This window comes from Brassica napus, chromosome C7, assembly GCF_020379485.1.
Source record: "Brassica napus cultivar Da-Ae chromosome C7, Da-Ae, whole genome shotgun sequence".
Lineage (NCBI taxonomy): Eukaryota > Viridiplantae > Streptophyta > Magnoliopsida > Brassicales > Brassicaceae > Brassica > Brassica napus.
The window spans coordinates 28,319,252-28,341,044 of record NC_063450.1 but is presented as its reverse complement, the minus strand read 5'-3'; the positions used below and the strand labels follow the sequence as shown (position 1 = coordinate 28,341,044).

General features: G+C 41.9%; 2 protein-coding genes across 2 annotated transcripts; one reads left to right on the top strand and one right to left on the bottom strand.

Moving 5' to 3' along the window:
* Positions 1-4,072: 4,072 nt before the first annotated feature.
* LOC125589867 lies at positions 4,073-5,032 on the bottom strand. The gene has a single exon (XM_048762477.1). It carries the CDS (start codon positions 5,030-5,032, stop codon positions 4,073-4,075), a length of 960 nt encoding a protein of 319 aa, XP_048618434.1.
* A 1,419-nt stretch (positions 5,033-6,451) lies between these two features.
* Positions 6,452-7,234, top strand: BNAC07G48510D. Its single transcript, XM_013839788.3, has one exon. The coding sequence runs from the start codon at positions 6,717-6,719 to the stop codon at positions 7,044-7,046; it is 330 nt and encodes a 109-aa protein (XP_013695242.1). The 5' UTR covers positions 6,452-6,716; the 3' UTR covers positions 7,047-7,234.
* Positions 7,235-21,793: the final 14,559 nt, after the last annotated feature.

Genomic DNA, 21,793 nt, shown 5'->3' with positions numbered 1-21,793 from the left:
AATAAGAGTAAAATTTATACCCGTAGGAGAAGATAACACAGATATAGAGAGAGAGTGTTTCTTATTAAAGGGAAGAGAAGAGTTTTTAGTGTGCATTATAAACGAACGCAAACGTTCGTATATATAGAAGAAAATTTACTGTGCAAATAGTGCAGCGGGACCCACATCTTTAATTATTTCAAACATTACGGTGGCCGCTTTTGTTTACTTTCGTAACACTCCCCCTTGGGGGCCGGTGTCACTATCCGCTCTCGCTTAACGTCTTTGTTGCCTCGTTAAAAACCTTTCCAGGAAAACCCAATGGGAAAAACCATAGTAAGGTAAAAAGAGTACAACTACGTAAGCTCCCCCTCGAATGAACAGTCATAGATCCTTCTGATGGCGCATCCCAATGTTATGGATGTGTTTTCTGAATACCGAGGTAGGGAGTGATTTTGTGAAGAGGTCGGCTGCATTGTCGCATGATCGAACATATCTTACTTCAATCTCTTTCTTCTTCACGAGCTCTTGAGTGTATGAGAAGAACTTCGGATGAATATGCTTCGTTCTATCGCTTTTGATATATCCGTCCTTTGTTTGAGCAACACATGCTGCATTATCTTCATATAAAATAGTTGGCTCTATATTTTCGTCAATTCCACTGCTTGAACAGATGTGTCGGCTTATTGATCTTAGCCATACACATTCTCTACTTGCTTCATGGAGTGCAATGATCTCAGCATGATTTGAAGAAGTAGCCACGAGCGTTTGTTTCTGAGAACGCCAAGATATAGCAGTGCCTCCGATCGTAAAAACGTATCCTGTTTGCGATCGGGCTTTGTGTGGATCTGAAAGATATCCTGCATCTGCAAAACCAACCATTTGACCTTTTGAACTTTTAGGATAAAACAAGCCTAAATCAATGGTCCCTTGGAGGTAACGAAAAACATGTTTGATCCCATTCCAATGTCTTCGGGTTGGAGATGAGCTGAATCTTGCCAAAAGATTCACAGCAAATGATATATCAGGCCGTGTACAATTTGCAAGGTACATCAGCGCTCCAATTGCACTTAGATATGGTACTTCTGGACCAAGTATCTCTTCTTTCTCCTCAGGTGGTCTAAATGGATCACTTTCGATATTAAGTGACCTAACGACCATCGGGGTGCTAAGAGGAGTTGATTTATCCATGTTAAATCGTTTCAACACTCTTTTAGTGTATGTGGATTGATGCACAAATATACCATTTTGTGAATGTTCTATTTGTAGGCCAAGACAATACTGTGTCTGTCCAAGATCTTTCATCTCAAATTCTCCTTTGAGATAGTCTGATGCCTTTTGTATTTCCTTTTGAGTTCCGATGATGTTAAGATCATCAACATATACCGCGATTATTACAAATCCGGATATTGTTTTCTTGATGAAAACACATGGGCATATAGGATCATTCACATATCCTTCTTTTGTTAAATGATCACTGAGACGATTATACCACATACGTCCAGATTGCTTTAACCCATATAATGATCTTTGCAATTTTATTGCACATACATCTTTAGGTTTGGAACTTAATGCTTCTGGCATTTTAAATCCATCAGGAACTTTCATGTAGATATCAGTATCTAATGATCCATATAGATAAGCTGTAACAACATCCATGAGACGCATCTCTAGATTTTTATCAGCTGCTAGACTCATCAAGAATCTAAATGTAATGGCATCCATAACTGGAGAATACGTTTCTTCATAATCGATTCCAGGTCTTTGAGAAAAACCTTGAGCCACTAGACGAGCTTTGTATCTCGTAATCTCATTTTTCTCATTTCGCTTTCGAACGAAAACCCATTTGTACCCAACTGGTCTCACATCTGCAGGTGTGAGCACAATAGATCCAAATACTTTTCGTTTATTAAGCGAATCAAGTTCAGCTTGTATTGCATTTTTCCATTGTTCCCAATCATGTCTTTTTTGACATTCATAGACAGATTTTGGTTCTGGATCATCGATTTCTTCATTTATTTCACTTGACACAATATATGAGAAAGCATCATCAAGGTCATTTTGTTTATTTCTATTCCATATCCTTTTATTATGGATGTAATTAATAGAAATCTCATGATTATCTTTCGATTCATGATGCTCTGATTCATGATGCTCTGATTCATCAGAATCCTTATCATTTATTTCTTCCAAAATATTTTCTGCTATTTTGGGTGCATCATATATTTCAGCTTTCTTCTGTTTCCTAGGATTCTTATCCTTAGAACCAACAGGTCTACCACGCTTCAGGCGTGTTTTTGGCTCTCGTGTGTCATCCTCCTTTTCTTGTTCATTTGGCATTTTGATACGAGCAGGAGCATTTGCAGCTGGTATATGAGATTTAGTTACCGTCTTGGTATCTACAAATGCATCAGGTAGCTGGTTAGCTATACTCTGTAAATGCATAATTCGTCGAACTTCTAGTTCTGACTCTTTAGTATGAGGATCAAGATATAACAATGATGGTACACTCCATTTTATATCACTTCCAACATTTTTGTTTTCTCCCCCTAGAACTGGGAATACATTTTCGTCAAAATGACAATCAGCAAAACGTGCTGTAAAGACGTCACCAGTCTGTGGTTCTAGGTATCTTATAATTGATGGGGAATCAAAACCAACATATATTCCCAATCTTCTTTGTGGTCCCATCTTTGTACGTTGTGGTGGTGCTACAGGCACATATACCGCACAACCAAAGATTCTAAAGTGGGAAATGTTTGGTTCTCGACCAAACGCTAACTGTAGTGGGGAATACTTATGGTATGCACTCGGTCTGATCCGAATGAGTGCTTCTGCATGCAAAATGGCATGTCCCCATACAGAGGTTGGAAGTTTTGATCTCATGATCAATGGTCTTGCAATCAATTGCAGACGCTTAATTAAAGATTCAGCCAAACCATTTTGCGTATGAACATGAGCAACCGAATGTTCAACTTCAATTCCCATTACCATACAATAGTCATTGAATGCTTGGGATGTGAATTCACCAGCGTTGTCTAGTCTAACTCTTTTAATAGTATAATCAGGAAACTGTGCTCGCAGTTTGATTATCTGAGTTAGAAATCTCGCAAATGCCACATTTCGAGATGATAATAGACAAACGTGTGACCATCTACTGGATGCGTCAATTAATACCATAAAATAGTGGAATGGTCCACAAGGTGGGTGTATAGGTCCACATATATCGCCTTGAATTCTTTCAAGGAACTTTGGTGATTCTTTATCGATTTTGGTTGGCGATGGCCTTACGATCAATTTTCCTAGAGAACATGCAACACATGTCATTTTATTCCCTTGAGAAATCTCCTGGATTTTCAGTGGATGACCATGTGAACTTTCTATGATTTTACGCATCATTGTAGTTCCTGGGTGGCCAAGGCGATCATGCCATAACGTGAACTCTTCTGGGTTCCGTTCTACTACAAGATTTGATTCGATCTCATCGATATAAGTATGATGTAACCCCGAAGGAAGCTCTGGAAACTTTTCCAATATGTGTTTTCTGCCACATTTCTCAGAAGTTACATACATGTATTTCTTTCCATCCTCAGTTGCAGACTGAGTATCATATCCGTGAAGATATATGTCTTTAAAACTCAACAAATTCCTTTTAGAACTTGGAGAATATAGAGCATTATTTATGGAAAATTTTGTTCCATTCGGTAAAGTAAAGTTTGCTTTACCAGTTCCTTCAATCACGTCTGCAGGACCTGATATTGTATTGACGACAATTCTTGTTGGTTTTATATCAGAGAAATATCTCTTTTGTCTCAGAATAGTGTGCGTTGTTCCACTATCTGGTATGCATATTTCACGAATCCGTTTCTTGGATTTTGCTTCATTACCATTCTGATCCATTTCTGAAATTGTCATAAATATAAAAGGAAACATAAAATTCATTCATATAAGGAAAAACACAATAATTATACATTAAGGTGATGTTAAAACATCATTATTTGTTTAAAACAAGAAATGTAATAATTATACATGGTAATACTGAAAACTATTCAATACTCTTATCATAGGCATTTCGATTCTCTTCAGGAGTAATCTAGTCCAGCTCATTAGCGAAGTCGGAGGATTCAAGGTATGAAGTCCCTTCAACATTTTCTGTGAGGTTCACCTCTTTAGCCTTTCCTTTTATGGACTCTTGATATAACTTGCACAAATGTGGGGGAGTACGACAGGTACGGGACCAATGTCCCTTACATCCACATCTGTAACATACAGTCTCACTTTTCTTTGTGGTATCCTCTTCGGTTTCTTTGCCTTTAGGAGGTTGTTCAGATCTAACCCATTTGTTAGATCTAATACTTTTAGGATAGTAAGGCTTTCCACGTTTGTTGTTGAAACGCCGACCACGACCTCGGTTGGTCTGGTTTCTCCTTCCCGAATATTCTACCGCCGTAGCATTCACTTCGGGAAATGCCTTGGCTCCCGTAGGTCGGGAATTATGGTTTTTGATTAGTAACTCATCGTTCTTTTCAGCCAACATGAGTGTTACCATCAATTCAGAAAATTTGGTGTACCCACATTTTCTGTAAATTCGGGATAAGACGTTGTGTTCTTTGTGGAAAGTATTATATGTCTTGTCAAGCATTTCTGCTTCGGTGACAGGGTTACCACAATATTTTAATTGTGCAACTATCCTCAAGATAGTGGAATTGTAATCTCTAACCCTTTGGAAATCCTGAAACCTCAGGGTTTTCCACTCTTCAAGAGCGTGAGGGAGATTGATTTCCTTTTGATTATCGAACCTATCTTTCAAGGCTTGCCATAGTACGGCTGGGTCCTCAACGTCTCCATAGTCGTGAGTTAGATTCTCATCTAAATGCTTCTTCAGGAAGATAATCGCTTCGGCTATATGCTCGGGTGGCGATTTGTTACCGACTTCTATCGCTTCGGTTATCTTTTTTATTACAAGATAAGGTTTCACATTTGTGACCCATCTGACATAATTTTCGCCGGTTACTTTCAGAGCCGGGAACTGGAGTTTCTCGATGTTTGCCATTGTATTTCTAAAACACAAAATAATAATTTTATTAGAACTTCATAATTTAAAAACCGTTTACATTAATCATACAAGCAATTACAAGGAGAAGCGATGTAAAGAAAATTAAACCGATATTCATCTTAAATTCACTCGGAGTAAATTCTCCAACGAATAAACCATAAATAGAAACACAAATAAAAATGGCACATAAAAACAAAAGTGCGCGAATCATCTTTCTTGAAATGGAAAATCGGAGGAGAGCGATTTGAAATTTTTGAGAGAAGATGAAATGTTTTGGATGATGAAATGGAGTGAAAATGAGTTGTATTTATAGGTAAAAAACACTGTTCATAACCGTTGGAGAAAGGGAAAATTTTTGAAAAAATTTCTTTGTGACCGTTGGGGTTAAATCGAGTGCACCAAAAATTAGTCTGAAAATATCGTATTAAACGGTCAATCAAATCTATAAAATTTCATAAAAGTAAAAAAATATGACAATAAAATATTTATGTTATGACAACAAATCATGCGACGGCTCAGCCGATCAATGCAGAGTAATAAATAAATTATACGGCGGCTCAGCCGACCAATTAGCAATAAACAAAATATAAGGCGGCTCAGCCGACCAGTTAACAACAAACATAAAATAAAGGCGGCTCGGCCGTCCAGTTAACAATAAATAGAATATAAGGCGGCTCGGCCGACCAATAAATTAATTAAAATATTAATAAATAATATAGGCGGTATTCCGGCCATTATAACATAATATAAATAATAGTACAGGCGGTATACCGACCATTATAACAGGGTATATATGATACAATAAATTTTACCGAATTGCAGAACGATCGTGCTGATAACGTGTTATGAAAAGAACTATGATTTTATAGTATCGCAGTAATTTAAATAAGGGCAAAATTTATACCCGTAGGAGAAGATAACACAGATATAGAGAGAGAGTGTTTCTTATTAAAGGGAAGAGAAAAGTTTTTAGTGTGCATTATAAACGAACGCAAACGTTCGTATATATAGAAGAAAATTTACTGTGCAACATCTTTAATTATTTCAAACATTACGGTGGCCGCTTTTGTTTACTTTCGTAACAAACATTTGTTTAATCATATGATTAGTGGAACCCTGTGATAGAAGAAGACCTAATAAAACGTTTTAAAACAGATAAATGAAAATAATTTAGTTGATTAAGTCATCAAATAATCAGTGCTATTACAAGTAGTCAACTGTATCAAAGGAATTCAACAAACAAACAAAATATTGTATTCATAGGTAAAAAATGTTCAAAGGGATCACGTGAATATCACGTGGGGATATTGGTCAAACAGAGAAATTCAGTTAAAAAGAAATTAATTTGTACGTTCCACCGACTTTGGCTACAGCTGCATCTGACTCAGCGCCTCATGTTGACTTGTCAGTCATTTATTGTATTTATATTTGTTATATAGTTTTGGGTATTTAGTTGAGTATAATTTACATACAAATTTCATTTTATTTATTCATTTTATTTCTCTTGGATATATGTTTAGTATATTCGAAGACAATAGTAGTAAGAAGTTAATAAAAGAAAAAAATCAAACAAAAGATTCTTTCCTTCTAGTGAAAGAAAGAAACAAGACCAAAAAGCCATTCGTCAACTTTTATTACAAAACCTCTCATCTCCACTTTCACTTCTCCGTATACGACCAATATGGAAGACTTCAGATCCAGATCGTACGGTGACGGAAGAACGTCAGACCGGAGATACGACGGTCCAGGTTCACTCGGTGGTAATGGTATGCAAGATCTCAGGTCTTACAGCACTTCCTACACCGATCACCCGACCTGGATACCCGAAGATAACCCGAATCAGAAGAAAGGAAAATCGTCGTCTTCTTCATGGGGATTTGTGGATCCAGATATAAAGAGGAAGAAGAGAGTTGTGAGTTACAGAGCTTACACTGTTGAAGGTAAGCTTAAAGGCTCTTTCAGAAAAAGCTTCAAGTGGGTTAAAGATAAATGCAGCAAGTTGCTCAACTAAGCAAATCTGCTTAAGACAATCAAACTTTTTGTGGGTTTGATATGTTAAGCTCGGCGGTTTCCATTTAGTTTATACTACCTTTTTATCCATTTTTGTCTGTGTGGGTGTGTTCGGATCTCTTAATTTGTGGTTGTGATTGTGTAGCAAAAGAAAATAAAAAATAATATAGATATGCTATTATAGATGAATTCTTTAGATTGAAAGTGATATGAGTGAGTGATAATTAAATTTTTGACATATTCTAAATTAATTGATTAGGATATGAATGTTCTTTTGACTAAAAGGATATGAAATTTTTATATAGTTTTTGGTGATTACTCATTTGTAATTTCATTTCTAATATCAATTAGGTATTATTAATAGAGAATTATCATGTTTGTACACTACAAGAAAACATATTTTTTACGAGGGCAGTATTCGTTGTAAATTCGTCGTAAACGGGGTGTTACGACGAATTAAACTCGAAAGACATTTCGTTGTTAAACGTCCGTCGTAACGGAGGTTTCGTCGTAAACGACTCATTACGTTTACGACGAAATATATTCCTCGTAAAGCGCAGGGAAAGAATTCGTCGTAAACGACACGTAAGATTTCGTGGTAAAGCCCACGTAATGATTTCGATGTAAAGCACACGTAAATACTTTCGTTGTAAATCACTCGTAAACATTTCGATGTAAAACCCTCGTAAATCTTTCGATGTTAATCACTCGTAAACATTCGATGTAAACTCCATGTAATGTTTACGAGGAGTTTACATCGATTCTTATTATATTATTATTAATTAGTATATAATAAATTTTAATTTATATTTAATATTCGGAATTTAAAATATTTTAAATTTTAAACGAAATATGAAATTGGAAAAAATATTTTAAAAAGACATTTAAAAGTCATACAATAATATTTAAATTCATAATACAAACAGAAATATATAAAAAACTACATATCCTCGAAGTAGTTGGTGAGGTTGCTCGGCTGTTGACGGTTTGGATCGGACTCTTCGGGATCTCGTACTGGCAACCCAAGAGCGGCTCGTCTCTCACTCAACATTCTCTGCATAGTCGGGTTTTCCACCACCATCACGTCTAGCAGATCCTCAAGAGAGTCTAAACAAACCTGCTGGCTATCCATTCGAGCTTTCATCTGAGAAGTGTCTTCATCCTGTCTCGAAGTGTATGACGAAGTTGCAAGGGCAACTTCGTTAACATAGCCTATGCCGACTGTCCGTCCCTTGTTTTTAGGAGCCACCTATAAAATTAAAACATATATTAATATAGTTAATTATGTTAAAATATTAAAAATAATGTAAACAAAAAATTTAAGTTGTACCTCTTCGAAGATTCTATTAGCCTCTTCGGTGGTCAATGTGACGGGTAATCCATCGGGAGACTGCTGGGTTAGTTGCGTCTCCCGTTCTTCAATCCGAGTAGCCACTGCATGGAAGAGTTTCTCAGATGCATGATCCACAAAAACTCCGTCGGATGTGGCGTGAGTCATCTTGAATAGCTCAGACGGATATGGTAAGACTCCCGTCTTCTCTAACTACAAAAAAAAAATTAAATTAAATATTAAAATTTAAATTAATTGAAAATTTTAAAATAAATATTAAAAACAAAACTTACAACTTCTAGACGGACTCCTGCATGAGGTTTTTGTCCGGTTCTGTGAAGCATGGGCAAATGACCATCTTTATCCTTCGTCCTTCGAGAAGCCGAGCACGAATTGACCTTTTTGATCAAAGAAGGGTGCTCCCAATAGGCGATGAGGCCATCCCACACATCATTCGTGAGCTCAGTGGGCTTTCCCTCATACCCGTAGATCTCCCACTTGTCCTTCCAATCGGAGACTGTGTTGCAGAGGCCGATCTTTGCCTTTGCAACGAATTCCGCCTTCACCCTCTCGGTGATTCCGAAAGATCAATGCCACTTTTGCTGAAACACACAAATTTTGAAAAAATTACAATTAATAATAATTATTAAAATACATATATATATATATATATATATATATATATATATATATATATTTAAAAGTGAAAATTTAATTACATTTAAAAATCTTACCGCAAAACATTTAAACCAAGTGATCTTAACGTGATTTGGTGTCTTGCTCCAGTTCGGATATGCCCTGTCGTAGTAACCCTTAATCGTCGCCGAAACGCTCCGGCTAACACGGTTGTTAGCCCCAAACCTGAAAAAAAACATTTAACCGTTAGAAAATAAAAATAATTTAAATTTTAATGTAATAAAAATTAATAACTTACCAATAAGTTCCTCGGGGTCTATCGGGGTCTAGAACATCCAAACCCTCCCGTCCAGGCTAGGCAGGCAAATCCTCCACCGTATATCTCGCGAATGGAGCATACGAAGGCACACGCAAATCCGGATGAACTGCACCTTCTGGGACAGGCTAAGGTGCAGCCGCTGGAGGAGGAGGTGGAGGCATCTGCGGTGGAAGAGGAGGACTCGAAGAAACTCTCTGAGAAGTCTAAGAGTCTGGAACTGCATCGGAAGACGATGGACCGGAAGATGATGTACCGGAACCATCGCCAAACAACTGGACATAAGTAGGTGCTGCTGGTTTCCTCCTAGGAGCCATCTTAAAAAAATTTAAATAAATTTAATCAATTACGACATAATTAAAAAAATATTCTGTTACCTAACTAATCACCTAAACTATAGTATTCCGTCACCTAACTAATCACCTAAACTAATTACCTAACTAATCACCTAAACTAATTACCTAACTAATCACCTAAACTAATTACCTAACTAATTAATCACCTAAACTAACTTTAAAAAAAATAGAAGAGGAAAAGGAGTGTACCTTAGAGGGAGAGCAAAGGAATTTGGGAGGAATGAACGAGGCAGCCTCGCTCTCGGCGTCTCAATATATAGAAAACGTTTCGTCGTAAACGCGACGTAATATTACGACGAAGTTACCAGGCCCGCGTTTTTCCATTTACGACGAAGTTACCATGCCTGCGTCTGTTTACGACGAAATTACGTCGAATCGATTTACCAGGCTTTTACGTTTACGACGAAGTTACCAGGCCCGTTTTTTTCCATTTACGACGAAATTACGTCGAATCGATTTACCAGGCTTTTCCGTTTACGACGAAGTTACCAGGCCCGTCTTTTTTCACTTACGACGAAATTACGTGGAATAACCATTTACGACGAAGTTACCATGCCCGTGTTATTTTTACAACGATTTAACAACGCTTAACCCTAAACACCGAGAATGAAATCCCTAAACCCCAAAGTCACATATCATCTAACATCATATCTTCTTCTCTACTACTTCTTGCTCTTTCTCCAACTTAAACTCTAAAACTCTAAAACTCCAAATAAATTTTTAAAAACTAAAGAAATACATATTATATAAAACAACATTTGTTACACATACATTAAGATGGTAAAAAAACAATATTTCTTTAAACATACGTTACAATAGAGAAATACAACATTTGTTACATATATTACATATATTACATATATTACATCACTCTAAATCGTTTTCGTTCTCATCAATATTACATCACTCTAAATCGTTTTCGTTCTCATCACTATCATTACAATCATCATCGTCGCTTCTCTCGAACTCGTCTTCACGTGCTTCATATGTCGCATCTTCGGGAATATCTTCATATTGAAAGTTTTGCGGGTCGATCAAAAGGATTTCATCAGTTGGTTGTTCTGGTACCTCAACTTCATTGATAGCGTCTTCTTCTTGCAAGGGCGGTTCTTCTCCAGCGACAATGTGTCCACGAGGTGTAATTTTGATAGCAGCTAACCAGTTTATCCCGGAAGTTCAAAGCCGAGGATAAGGAAGGAAGCTAACTTGCTCGGCTTGTGAAGCTAAAATGAAAGACTCAAATTTGTTGTATCTTTTCCCAAAATTGACATCCACAACACCAAATTTGTTATACCGAATCCCTCGGTTCACAACAGGATCGAACCATTCATATTTGAAGAGGACGCATTTTAGCTTCAATAACCCCGAAAATTCCACTTCAATAATCTCCTGCAAGATCCCGTAAAAGTCTGTTTCACCTTTCACACATATTCCGTAGTTACTCGTTGCCCGATGTCTCCCATACTCGTATGTGTGAAAGGTAAATCCTCGTGTGAAATACATAGGTGATGTGGTGACCTTTGCAACTGGACCTTGAACCAATTCGTGAAACCATACGGGATAATAAGGATCGTCATAATCAACCTGCAAAAAGCAGATATTCTTAATTAATATTGAAGTATCAAAATACTTACTTAATTAATCAATGTATGAGAAATATTACGTACCTGTGATTTTAACCACTTGACAAAGTGCTTATCTTTACGTGTGTTCACATCAGTTGCAGATATTCCTGGTAATGCTTCTTCAACTTGAGATACAAACATGCTGCAAATTAAACAAATAATCAAGTCATACATAATTAACTTCAATTCATATAATTAACATTCACAAAAATATTTACCTTTCAAAGTAACGGGTCACTGCATCCTCGCACTTGAGCAGAATATAAGTGTGGGCACTATGTTTATCCTCTTCACATGACCACCATACTTCTTTCGTTTTACCACCAAACCGTGTAATTTTGCAGAAAATGTCAGGAACACCATCAGTTGGATATGATGTCGGTACTCCACCATCATCATATCTTCTAGGAACACTTTTTCTCGTACGAACAGTTGGAGCAAAGTAGTATGATGTGAAGTTAGATGTTTCGGCTGTCAAACTCCCCGCAACTATTGAACCTTCCACCTTTGCAAGATTTATTGCTTTCCCCTTCAAATGTTTCATCTGTCGCTCATACGGATACATCCATCCGTTGTGAACAGGTCCACGAAGTAATGCTTCATACGGTAGGTGGACAACTAGATGCTCCATGACGTCAAAAAATGAAGGAGGAAATATCTTCTCCAGGTTGCACAATATGATCGGAATGTTCTGATCAAGTTGTTTGATGACTTCTTCCTTAAATGTACGCGTGCTAAGATCTCTGAAAAATGCTCTGATGGCTGTATATTGCAAAAGTAATCAAATTAATAACATTTCATAACATATGTATATATATTATAAAATTATAATTACCTGCAAGTGCTTCATGGACATTTGCTGGAAGGAGCTCGGCAAAAGCAAATGGAAGTAGTTGTTGCATAAACACATGACAATCATGACTCTTCATTCTGAAGAACTTTTGACCTCGTTCAACACATCTTGACAGATTTGAAACATAACCATCAGGAAACTTAACTTCTGATGCAATCCAGTCAAACAAGGTTGTTTTGGCTTCTGATGACAACCGGAAGATGGGAACATGAACGTTTCCATTGCTCTTGATGTGTAACTCACTTCTTGAGCAAATATCAGGTAAGTCCATCATTGACTTTTTGTTATCTTTTGTCTTCCCAGGGACGTTAAGTAATGTATTCATGATGTTCTCAAAAAAGTTCTTCTCAATATGCATGACATCCAGATTGTGGCGTAAGAGAAGATCCTTCCAATAGGGTAGCTCCCAAAATATACTCTTCTTATGCCAATTGTGAGAGACACCATGCCCATCAGGCATATTTCCAGGAACATGTCAATTTCCTCCAACCTTAACTGTTTCCTAAGCTCCGTAATAATCAATGTCTGCTTCGATCTGCTGGCCGGATGGGCAAGTGGAAGAAAGCGACGATTGTGGAAACCAAATTCGCACTGTCGATTTCCGTTTAAATAAGAAAAGTAGGAGAACCCTAATTTCCCAGAGGTCCCGGATATCTGCTAATACCACACGCCAAGCAACTAGAACACGAAACGAGAACAGTAATAAAATAAGAAATCAAAAAAGAGAGCAAGATAGTTCTTATTCCGAATCTGCGTTTGAGCGTTTACAACAAGGTAAGTGTCTGGGCTACGAGAGTTGTAGGCGAGATTCCTAGTTCTAAAAACCCTAAGACGGAAAAAACCTAATTGAGTCGCAGCTCGAATAACAAAAACGGAAAATTGCCTAAAATCGCTCTAAGTGCTAAGTTTGATGTGTCCAAGTCCTCCTCCATGCCTCTCGCCTAGGACTCCTTATATACTGGCTCCAAGGTCGATTTACGCTTTTCCCCTTCTGCCCTTAAGCCGCCATAGCATAAAAATGGAGATATTCCATTTTTTCCGATCTTCGTAATTATCTTCAAAATTTCGTATATATCTGCGGAAACTTGACATTAATCTTTCCTTGCGAACCAAGCGTAAACCGTCATGCGGCTTACGGGCTGTTGGTTAAGAAATCGTAAGTTGGGCCTCGAGTCATGTCTTAGGTCCCTTTGGGCCGTCTTCCGACTCGAAGCGTTTATTACGGCTTCTTTCGATAAAGAACAAACTTTCCGCGGTTTTTACGGTAAAGTTTGATCGATAACTTAGAATGGCGGGGAATCGTGAAATGGGTTCGCTACGGTCTTCAGGAGATAGCATTGAAGGGTAGACGAGAACGCATGGACTAATGTCGTATCGACGTTTCGGAAGAGCTCGGTCGCTAGTCGCTACGTAGCGTCCGAGCGGAATGGACGTTCGGTCGCTACGTAGCGACCGAGCCTTCGCTCGAACTCGGTTGCTACGTAGCGACCGAGCGGAGCACGTGTTCGGTCGCTGCGTAACGATCCTTTTCGAGCTCTTGTCCGATGACTCGCGTTTCCTCCGCAAAGATTTTCGTAAAGAAGAATCTATTTCGAGAAAGTATTTGTCGAAGAAGGTTTCTAAGTTTTTCTTCTTCAGGGATTTGGACGTTAACTTTGCCGTAACCGTTTTCGACCTCAACAGTTAGCCCCCCAGCTCGTTGGGAGCGTGGATTTCTAGCGAGGTCCCAATGCGCGGTATGGCGAGTTCGGACGAGATTGGTGTATTTGGGCGAAGTTCGTGTCCAAAAATCCGCAAGTAAATAGTAATTTCTCTTGCCTATAAGAAGGGAGGTAATTTCTTTACAATCTTCACACTTACTCATTCTCATAGAGAGGTTTTTCTTGAAAAGTTCTTTCTCTTTCTCTCTATCATTTCCTTCTTGATTAAAAAGAAAAACACGAGATGTCGTGTAAGAAGAGGAGTTCGAAGAAAGGGTCCTTGCCCGCGAACGTTTCTGAAGAGCTTCGAGTGCCGAAGATGGATTTCGTTCCTCATTCGGTAGACCCAGCCAAGAACGAGGCATGGTGGGTGGCGTATTACGGTTCGATCACGCCTCCCAAAGAAAAATCGTTCCCGGTCATGAACCATCGCCCGGTGGAGGCAGGTGCACCGAGTAGGAGTACTAGTGAATTCCTCGAGGTCATGCGGTCGTTCTACCATATTTTGAATGCGGTGGAATTCAGGGTTCCTCGTCAAGGAGAATGCGCTAGTAGTCCCCCGGAGGGCTTCTTTACTTGTTACGAGGCATTCGTAGTGCGCTGCCGTTTGTGGTTCCCGATCCCCGAGATTATCGTCCGTGTGTTGGGTCGTTTCGGGGTGGCGATAAGCCAACTGAATCCTCTTGGCATCCAGCACCTCATTGGAATCCTGGTCCTGAGCTACGAGCATGGTCTCTCTCTCACTGTCGATCACTTCGAAGCGCTTCTTCGATTACAGATCATCAGGGATACGGACACGTACAGGCTGGTTCCTCAGAACTTCATGTCAGTGGTAAAGGGGTTTACTTCTAACTTCAACTCGTGGAAGAAGTTTTTCTTCTTCGTTCGTGCAGACGCAGCGTCCATTGAGGAGAGTTGTATCCCACTGTTTCGGAGGTTGCCGAACGATCGTCCCTTTATCAACCCTCTTGCTCCGTTTCCTGAGGACATTATTGCATTGAGGGATCTGCTCAGGAATGGTCCCTTTTTCTGAACTTCCTTTACGCCGAAGAGAGTTCGAAAGGCGCTGAGGTTTGTGCATCCTAGTCCTGCTTTGGGCGGAGAAACAAGGAGTGATTCCGAACCTGAAGACCAACGTCCCAACGCCGCTTCCACGATTGTGACGGGGCTGAACTCTTCGAAGGGGAATGATATTGATCTCGGCGACCTGGAGTTTTCGGTGGACGATTGCATGCTTCCAGGATGGGATCCGAACCTTGCTTTCGGCGATGGAAGCGGTACGAGCGAGGTCCCTATTCTGGACTTTGATGATTTCTTTGCTGGTCTTCCGTCGGACTTTGATGCTCCTCAGGCCACGAGCGAGTCGGGGAGGCCGAAAGTTATCGCGGAAGGATCTTATATCATTAACGGGGTATAAAGTTTAAGAATTTTGACGATCGTTATTATTATTTTTTGCTTATAACGTGCCAATCGGTTTTATAGGGTTTGAACTTGCTTGGATCGGCCATTGAGGCGAGCCATAGAGAGGCCATGATCTATCGCTTTAAAGCGGAGAAGGCAGAAAAGGATCTTGCTCGCATGCGGGACGTGATGTTGGCGCGAGACGCTCAACTCGCTCATGATCATGCCAGGGCTGTTCGTAGGGCGGAAAGGAAGGGCAAGAGGGAAATTGTCAAGGTGATGAAGACTCGTGCTTCTCAATTCCAGGTTGAGTACGGGAATCTTAAGGGCGATTTCAACTCGCTGTGCGACTTTCGTGAGTGTCGCGGCTCCGTCGGGAGCCTTTGGAAAACGCAGGCGGATGACTACGTTTTCGAGAGGGAGATGGAGTTAATGAAGGGTGGCATGAAGGATCATGCTCACGCTGAGGCGATCATTCCTCCGATCGATGGGAAGATTCAGGGATTCTGGGATCCCATCCCGGTTTCTCATGATACCGTAGAAACCGCGACTGATTTTGCCGGTGATGATGAGGAAGTGAACTTTCCCGCGGATGCATTCGGAGCTTCCTTGCCCGGGAATTTTAACTTTGATCTGTGAGCGTTTTGACGGGAAGGAGTTTTTCCCTTTATCTAGTTTTAGCGGCCGAGTGTGGCCTTTGTTCATATATGTCTGGCCGAGTGTGGCCTTCGAACTTTGTATGGGCCTATTTTGGCCGTTTTGTCGGGACTGGCCGTTGGTGGCTTCGAACCCCTACCGCTATGTGGTTTATATAATGGATGTTTGTTTGAGTTACTTTGTTTAGAGTGGGTTAGTAGTAAACATGAGTTGTCGTCTCATATTTAACTTCGTTGAGGCGTTCAATCTGTTAGTTTGTTCGAGACGTGAGTTTTCGTAAAAATTATTTACGATCTTTCAGGAACGTTGAGATATGAACGAAGAGACATGTTTTACTCTCGGTTTTAAGGTTTGTTCTGTGACTAGCCGGCTATCGGTTTTCCTATTGCGATTTCTACCTGATTCGTACCGATTTAAAGTCCGCGATAGGTTCTCGGATAATACGACTTGTATGGTACGAATCGAGCATCTTTCCAGAGACAATTTTTAAGCGAACTGGAAGTGCTAGACCAAAATTTCGGATTTTTTTTGTAGCGCGCTTTCGTCCTTGTGTTGGACTTTTGAAGATCAAAAGAGTGATCAAGCTGCGTTTGTTTAAGACGGCTGATGTGTTCGTCGGGGCCAATCGACGAACGGAGTGTAAGATTTGTAGTGGTCGCGTTTGGACAATTTGTTCGTATCATCTCGATTTTTAACTTGGCGACGTCTCGCAGTTATTTCGAAGACTATACGTATATTTTCAGTGCTGAAGTGAGATTGTTTTGCGAGTGTCTTAAAAACGAGCGACGCATATTGATCGTAAAAATTTTCGAAATCTCTATAGAATTCGATTACAATAACGCATCTGTTCCTATGTGGGAATATACGAGTATACGCACCCATTCCCCCCCCCCCCCCCTTTTTAGAGAGGGGGGATAGCTGAACTCGTCTTTCGACGAGCTGCCTACGTACCCCTTTCAAGGATCAAGCCATCTCGTAGTTCTGTTTTATGCCGCGAGCGTTTTCACTCAGCGGTTGTGGCCGTGCTGACCACCTTGATCGTGATGATCGTGGCTGGGTCAGTGTTCTCTTCCGGATGTTCCGGTTGAGTTGTAGTGTCGGCTTCAGACTCATGTTGAGTTTCGACACCCGAAGCGCCTGCGTCAGCAGACATGTTAAATCGTCTTTTCTTGAAACGTTGTCGGTCAAAGATTTATCAATATTCGTGCGTTTGTGATTTGCCATTGCAGAGTTCGTCATCTGTCTTAACTTGTGTTCCGCGAGGAAGCACAGTCGCGACTGTTTCTGACATCCCCAGATAGTTGCGACTCCGCTTGGGGTCGGGAATTTGACGCCTGGGTGGTACGTCGATGGAACGGCTTGCATAGCATTGAGCCATGGGGTTCCCATGATAACGTTGTAGATGGCAGGATGATCGACTACCGCTAACTCGATGATTTTTGTGATCTCCTTGGCCATGACTGGTAGCTGGATCTATCCGAGGGTCATCGATACTTCGCCTGAAAAGCCTATGAGCGGTTTCGGAGTTGGAGTTACTTCTCCGAGTTCGATGCTCATCCGATTGAGAGTGTCGCGGAAGATTACATTGACCGTGCTTCCCGTGTCAATGAGTACTCTTCCGACTTCCAGATCTCGTATGACGAGGTCTATGACGAGCGGATCGCAGTGAGGTTGATCGATCCCGCCGGCTTCCTCCTTCGTGAAGGTGATTGAGCAGTTCTGATCATCTCGGGTAGGAGACCATGTAGGCCAGTTTGCGCTTGACTCCGCCTTCCACTGGTAAGCCTTGATGGCCGAAACCGTATCGTTGCAAAATTGCGATCCTCCGATGATCATGTTGACTCTACGACGATTGTTATCGTTCCTTTTGTCGTCTGGCCTCCTGCCGCGTTTATCCCCATATTGGTTTCTTTGAGGAGATCTGTCCGCGGGAAGATTTATGTCCGGCTTCGGGGGGCGATCGGTCTCGAGGATGAGATCTTTCACGCTGGTCACTTCCGAGAGTTCTCCGACTAGTAGCTTCGCGGCCAGCCTTGCTCCCAAGACCTTGCAGTTAGTCGTGGAGTGTCCTCGGGACTGGTGGAACTCGCAGAAGGTGTTGCGAGTCCACGCATTACCCGTGGTTCGGCCCTGGTCTGAGCCGATCGCGTAATTGTGCGCTTCTTGGAGTTCTTCCCCCTCGTGATGGACATACTTGTCGTTACGAGGGTTCTTCTTCCTTTTTTTTGGTCCACATCTTTCGAGGAAGATCTCGCCGACTTATGTTTTTGCGATAAGATTTTCGTTTCTTCCTCGATCATGATGTAGTCCGTCGCCTTGTGGAGGGCGTCTTGGATTGTTCGCGGTTTTTCGAGGGATATCCATTTTCTGAATTTTGACTTGTACCAGAGCACCTTTCTGAGCGCATTGATGGCCACCTTGTCGCTTATCCCGCTGACCCTAGACATTACCAACTTGAATCGGCTGATGAACTCGCGGAGGGGTTCGTCTTCCCTCTGGGACAGACTCCAGAGATCGACATTGGAAGTTTCTCTATCTATGAACATAGAGTATTGCTTGAGGAATTCGGATGCGAGCTGTCGGAAACTTCCGATAGAGTTTCGCTTAAGGCGCGCGAACCATTCGAGGGCTGCTCCTTCTAGATTCTCGACGAACAGGCGGCAGTAGCCGGCGTCTCTTTCGCCGTCCTTCAGCCTCGCTCTTCCCATCGTGATGTGGAAAGCCTGAAGGTGCGCTCTCGGATCGATCGTACCATCATACTTCGGTACTTTAATTTTTCCTGGATCGGATACCCTCGTATCTGAGATGCGAGCGGTGAAAGGGGTCTTCCGATCCCCTTCTAGCAGCCTATCGATCTCGGGGGCCGCGCTGGTAGCGTGATGGATTTGGGATTTTACGGCCCTTACTTCTGCCGCAGTCTTGGTGATATAGTCGCTAAGATCGCGTATATCCGACGTCTCGTCAGCAGATTTCTGCGCTTGTCGGCGTTTACTGCGAGTGAGCTCGGTTTGCTTTTCAGCCAGCTCTTCTTGTTCGTTCCAATAGAGGATTTCCTCCTCTTCTGTCATTGGTTTGTCGAACGGAGAGTGTGGGAACCGAAATTCGAACTGTCGATTTCCGTTTAAATAAGGAAAGTTAGGAAAACCCTAATTTCCCAGAGATCCCGGATATTTGTTAAACCACACGCCAAGCAATCAGAACACACAATTAAAGACGAAAAGAAATAAGAAATCCTAAAAGAGAGCAAAAGAAGTTTTATTCCGAATCCGTGTATGAGCGTTACAACAAGGTAGAAGCCTTGGCCACGAGAGCTGTCGGCGAGATTCATATTTCTAACAACCTAAGACTGCAAAACCTAGTTGAGTCGCAGCTCGAAATAACAAAAACGGAAAGTTGCCTAATTGCTCTAAGTGCTAAGTTTGCTCTCAAAAATCCTCCCTCTTGCTTCTCGCCTAGGATCCCTTATATACTGACTCCAAGGTCGGTTTACGCCTTTCCTCTTCTGCCCTTAAGCCGCCATAGCATAAAAATGGAGATATTCCATTTTTTTCGATCTTCGTAATTATCTTCAAAATTTCGTATTTATCCGCGGAAACTTGACATTTATCTTCCCTTGCGGACCAAGCGTAAACCGACATGAGGTTTACGGGCTGTTGGTTAAGAAATCGTAAGTTGGGCCTCGAGTCGTGTCCTAGGTCCCTTTGGACCGTCTTTCGACTCGAAGCGTTTATTACGGCTTCTTTCGATAAAGAATGAACTTTCTGTGGTTTTTATGGTAAAGTTTGATTGATAACTTAGAAATGGCGGGAAACGTGAGATGGGTTCGCTACGGTATTCGGGAGATAGCATCGAAGGGTAGACGAGAATGCATGGACTGATGTTGTATTGACGTTTCGGAAGAGCTCGGTCGCTACGTGGCGACCGAACTTTGGTTCGAGCTCGGTCGCTACGTAGCGTTTGCGATTTGCAGAGGTTGTCATCTGTCTTAACTTGTGTTCTGCGAGGAAGCACAGTCGCGACTGTTTCTGACATCCCCAGATCGCTGCGACTCCGTTTGGGGTCGGGAATTTGACGCCCAGGTGGTACGTCGATGGAACGGCTTGCATAGCATTGAGCCACGAGGTTACCATGATCACATTGTAGATGGCAGGATGATCGACTACCGCGAACTCTACGATTTTTGTGACCTCCTTGGCCATGACAGGTAGCTGAATTGATCAGAGGGTCATCGATACTTCGCCAGAAAAGCCTGTGAGCGGTTTCGGAGTTGGAGTTACTTCTCCGAGTTCAATGCTCATCCGTTTGAGAGTGTCGCGGAAGATTACATTCACCATGCTCCCCGTGTCAATGAGTACTCTCCCGACTTCCAGATCTCATATGACGAGGTCTATGACGTGCGGATCGCAGTGAGGCTGATCAATCCTGCTGGCTTCCTCCTTTATGAAGGTGATTGAGCAGTGATGATCATCTTTGGTAGGAGACCATGTATGCCAGTTTGCGCTCGACTTCGCCTTCCGCAGGTAAGCCTTGATGGCGGAGACCGTATCGTTGCAGAATTGCGATCCTCCGATGATCATGTTGACCCTACGACGATTGTTATCGTTCCCCTTGTCGTCTGGTCTCCTGCTGCGTTTATCCCCGGATTGGTTTCTTTGGGGAGATCTCTCCGCGGGGAAATTTCTGTCCGGCTTCGGGGGGCGATCGGTCTCGAGGATGAGATCTTTCACGCTGGTTACTTCTAAGAGTTCTCCGGCTAGTAGCTTCGCGGCCAGCCTCGCTCCCAAGACCTTGCAGTTAGTCGTGGAGTGTCCTCGCGATTGGTGGAACTCGCAGAAGGTGTTTTCGTCATATCCTTGGTTGCGAGTCCACGTATTACCCGTGGTTCGGCCTTGGTCTGAACCGATCGCGTAATTATGTGCTCCTTGAAGTTCTTCCCCCTCGTGATGGACATACTTGTCGTTACGAGGGTTCTTCTTCCTTGTTTTCGGGTCTGCATCTTTCGAGGACGATCTCGCCGACTTATTCTTCTGCGATAAGATTTTCGTTTCTTCCTCGATTATGATGTAGTCCGTCGCCTTGTGGAGGGCGTCTTGGACCGTCCGTGATTTTTCGAAGAATATCCATTTTCTGAATTTCGACTTGTACCAGAGCGCCTTTCTGAGCGCGTCGATGGCCACCTTGTCGCTTATCCCGCTGACCCTGGACATCACCAACTTGAACCGGCTGATGAACTCGCGGAGGGGTTCCTCTTCCCTCTGGGACAGACTCCAGAGATCGACATCGGAAGTTTCTCTATCTATGAACATAGAGTATTGCTTGAGAAATTCTGATGCGAGCTGTCGGAAACTCCCGATAGAGTTTTGTTTAAGGCGCGCGAACCATTCGAGGGCTGCTCCTTCTAGATTCTCGACGAACAGGCGGCAGTAGCCGGCGTCTCTCTCGCCGTCCTTCAGCCTCGCTCTTCCCATCGTGATGTGATAAGCCTGAAGGTGCGCTCTCGGATCGGTCTTACCATTATACTTCGGTACTTTGATCTTTCCTGGATCGGATACCCTCGTATCTGAGATGCGAGCGTTGAAAGGGGTTTTCCAAGCCCCTTCCAGCAGTCTGTCGATCTCAGGGGCCGCGCTCGTAGCATGATGGATTTGAGATTTTACGGCTCTTACTTTTGCCGCAGTCTTGGTGATATATTCGCGAAGATCGCGTATATCCGACGTCTCATCAGCAGGTTTCCGCGCTTGTTGGCGTTTACTGCGAGTGAGCTCGGTTTGTTTCTCAGCCAGTTCTTCCTGTTCGTTCCAATAGAGGATTTCCTCCTCTTCTGTCATTGGTTTGTCGAACGGGGAGCTTTCCCGAGTGAACCGGCTTCTGGTC

Coding starts and splice junctions, on each gene's coding strand:
- LOC125589867 (XM_048762477.1), bottom strand. CDS start 5,032: ATGGCAAACATCGAGAAACTCCAGTTCCCGGCTCTGAAAGTAACCGGC.
- BNAC07G48510D (XM_013839788.3), top strand. CDS start 6,717: ATGGAAGACTTCAGATCCAGATCGTACGGTGACGGAAGAACGTCAGAC.